General features: G+C 38.6%; 1 protein-coding gene across 1 annotated transcript; it reads left to right on the top strand.

The window, feature by feature from the left end:
- Positions 1–932: 932 nt before the first annotated feature.
- On the top strand, positions 933–2,414 carry LOC128552528 (piggyBac transposable element-derived protein 3-like). The gene has a single exon (XM_053533602.1). The coding sequence runs from the start codon at positions 933–935 to the stop codon at positions 2,412–2,414; it is 1,482 nt and encodes a 493-aa protein (XP_053389577.1).
- Positions 2,415–3,466: the final 1,052 nt, after the last annotated feature.

Genomic DNA, 3,466 nt, shown 5'->3' with positions numbered 1-3,466 from the left:
CAAGGAATTTGTCTTCGAATGCTCTTAACCCATTTGAGCCTAGCGTATACTTTGGTATACATTACAGATGGTTGACCTGCAATTTCTCAACAAATGTGGAAATGGCCTATTAATATATCTGGCTGTGCTGATAAGACAGTGATAAAATGGTTAGGATGGGTAATAAGCTAATTTTATCACCAATTAACAGAGATAGCGGTCATTTTTCTGAAGAAAGTCTTATTTTTCTGGTAAACAAAACACAAAATGGCTAGAAAGAAAAGGTGAGTGAAAAAATACTCTTCATTTTACATTTATTTTAACACATTATAATTAGTTATATAAAATAATCATTGTTTGTATTTTTAGTGACTGTATTAGTACAATTTTGTGTGATGTTGATTTATTATGATTTTTTATATAAGTGTATACCAAAGTATACACTAGGACTGAAAGGGTACATGTATTTATATTGCAAACTATCAGTGTGATTATTTTTATTTACAGCAGGTTCACTGTAAATGAAGTTGTGTCCATGTTAGAAGATGATGCCAGTTTTCAGAGAGCTGATATACATATTTTACCGCCCCAGATGAACTAACAGATGAAGACAGTGGAAGTGAAGATGAAGATGTGTCTTACGACAATCTAAGTGGACGACAACTGGAACAGCCAGCTACTGTAACTCTGATACATCCTGAAGGCCGCCAAGTTATTGATAGAGCTGTGGATTCTAATGTTATTATTATTTTCCTTTATACACATGAAGTGCAATCATATATCTTTTCCCCTATTTTGTAGGTGTGTCCTTATAATAATGACATTATTGCAAAATATTATAAACAATATTATGAATATTATCATTTGAGTATATTGTAAAATATTTACTTATTTTTCATAATTGTACATTTTAGCAATGCGTAGGTTAGTAAGGGCGTATTTATGACTGACCTATGTTTCCTTTGCAGAGTGATACTGGAAGTACCACCTCTGGTTCAGAAACAGATGAGTATGAAGTTCCTGCTGATCTATCAAGTCCTTCAACTTCTAGGACAGGCATAAGAGTTGCTCTGCGTGATCCGCCTTCTGCACCGAGACCTAAACGACCTCCACCAACTAAGCGTAAATGGTTAAACCGGGACATACCTAGACAACAGGCTGACAAATTTACGTGGAGAGATCCACATATTGATACATCAAGATTGCCCCAGACACCAAAGGGCATATTTGAACTGTTCTTTGATGACGACATTCTTGACATGATGGTAGAACAAAGCATTCGATATGCTGGATCAAAAGGAAACCACACATTCACTACATCAAGAGAAGAATTGGGCGTTTTTATGGCTATATTGATAGTGTCAGGTTATAGCACTGTTCCACGCCGGAGGATGTACTGGAGTCATGATACTGATGTAAGAAACGATGCAATCGCAAGCGCCATGACACGAGACCGCTTTGATACATTGGTGCGGTACATTCATCTTTGTGACAACGCCAGCTTAGATCAAGATGACAAGTTTTCTAAAGTGCGACCACTACTTTCGCTACTAAATGAACGCTTCGTGCTTTATTTTCCGAAACAGCAGAATCTATCGATAGACGAGAGTATGATTCCCTACTACGGACGGCATGGTGCTAAGCAGTTCATAAGAGGAAAGCCAATTCGTTTTGGATACAAGATGTGGGCACTCACAACACCTCTTGGTTACTTGTTGCAATTTGAACCATACCAGGGAGCTAGAGGACGCCAAGCAGCTGACACAAACCGCCTTGGTATGGGCGGTGCAGTAGTGATGGACTTGCTTGTTGAACTCAACAAAGACAATGCATATCATTTGACATTTGATAATCTTTTCACATCGCTTCGTTTGGTAGATGAGTTATCAAAGTTGGGCATAGCATGTACTGGAACAGTACGTTCCAACAGGGTAGAAGATTGCCCATTACGATCAGTGAAGGAAATGGCAAAAACAGAGAGAGGAACGTATGATAAGGCCTATGATGCAAACAATGGATTGATCGTTATAAGATGGAATGACAACAACATCGTCAATGTGGTTTCAAATGTGTACGGTGTTGAACCTGTACAAACTGCATCTAGATGGTCAAGAGCGGAGAGAAGAAGAATACGGATCAAACAGCCAGATGCGATACGCCAGTACAATCAAACAATGGGAGGGGTTGATCGAATGGATCAGAATGTAGGTAAATATCGTATCTCTATTCGATCAAAGAAGTGGTGGTGGCCAATATTTGCCTATTGTATCGACCTCACCGTTCAGCAGACATGGCATTTGTACAGATCATCTGCAGCAAGTAGGATAAGACCACTGGATCTACTAGGATACGACGAGAGTTGGCAACTCTGCTATTTGCTGGTGGCAGAGGGCGTGCACATCCAGGACGACCACTGGGACGACCAAAGGCGCTAAGTAAACGCGTCTTAGATGAGATCCGTCTCGATGGTAAAGACCATTATCCTCGTTCTTCAAAAATGGTCAAATGTGCTCTTTGTGGTAAGCAGAGCAAGACAAGGTGCTCCAAATGTGCTTCAAAAGAGACAAAGACACATGATACAAGTTTGCATGTCATGAAATGATGTAACAATGACATAAGATTAAGAAAAATGTACATAATTATATGATCTATAACATTTTAGGAGTGATATAGAACATTATATCAATAATGATTACCAGTTTTGAGACATTTACATGTTCAGTTTTACCAGTACCCACTTGTGCCTTGTGTCGACTTTAGTATACAAAATCAAAATACCATATAACATTATGCTCACTGTATATATAATTGAAATAAACCCAAATACCATCTTATACTATGGTTACCTTCACATTTACCAACATTAAACAAAAAATAAAAATTCAGGCATAAATGGGTTAATAGGCATTAGAGCTGGCTTTTTGGGTTTAATGCCATTTTCAATGGTGTTTCAGTTAAGTGTGGGTGGGCAGTTAACCTAGCCAGAGATCCGGTACCCTTAGTAACCAGGTTTCCGTATGTGCCAAGTTCTCCACATGAACCAGAGCTGGAGGACAAATGAATTTAGACTCGATGTCTTTTATCACAGCAGAGACAATACGCCTCACCCTAGGATCGAACTCATAACACTGCGATACGTAGATCTGCTCTTTCCCTGATTATTGCTGTTACGTATACGTGCGACCTGTGTAGCAACATTTCAGCAGAAGGACATCTCGCAACAACAATTCTCCGACAGAAGAGTGTCCTGATATGCAGAGCAACTTCACTAGCAGCATTCAATAACAGTGGAATATTAGATTTGTGTAAATGCAGTCAGCGGCATTTGGTCACTGTTAGCAAACGTTGCCCAATTGTTTGTCTGCTAATTGTCATATAATTATGCAAATGATATAGACAATGATAATAACGCGGTTTAAAATGTAGTACTTATACATGTTTTCCTCATGACTATGTTTCCATTATAATTGCACTAACATTTCTAAGG

The sequence above is a fragment of the Mercenaria mercenaria genome, chromosome 1 (genome assembly GCF_021730395.1).
Source record: "Mercenaria mercenaria strain notata chromosome 1, MADL_Memer_1, whole genome shotgun sequence".
In the NCBI taxonomy this organism is placed as follows: domain Eukaryota; kingdom Metazoa; phylum Mollusca; class Bivalvia; order Venerida; family Veneridae; genus Mercenaria; species Mercenaria mercenaria.
Note: the sequence above shows the minus strand (reverse complement) of the source record. Positions and strands in the feature narration are given on the sequence as shown.

Coding starts and splice junctions, on each gene's coding strand:
- LOC128552528 (XM_053533602.1), top strand. CDS start 933: ATGTTTCCTTTGCAGAGTGATACTGGAAGTACCACCTCTGGTTCAGAA.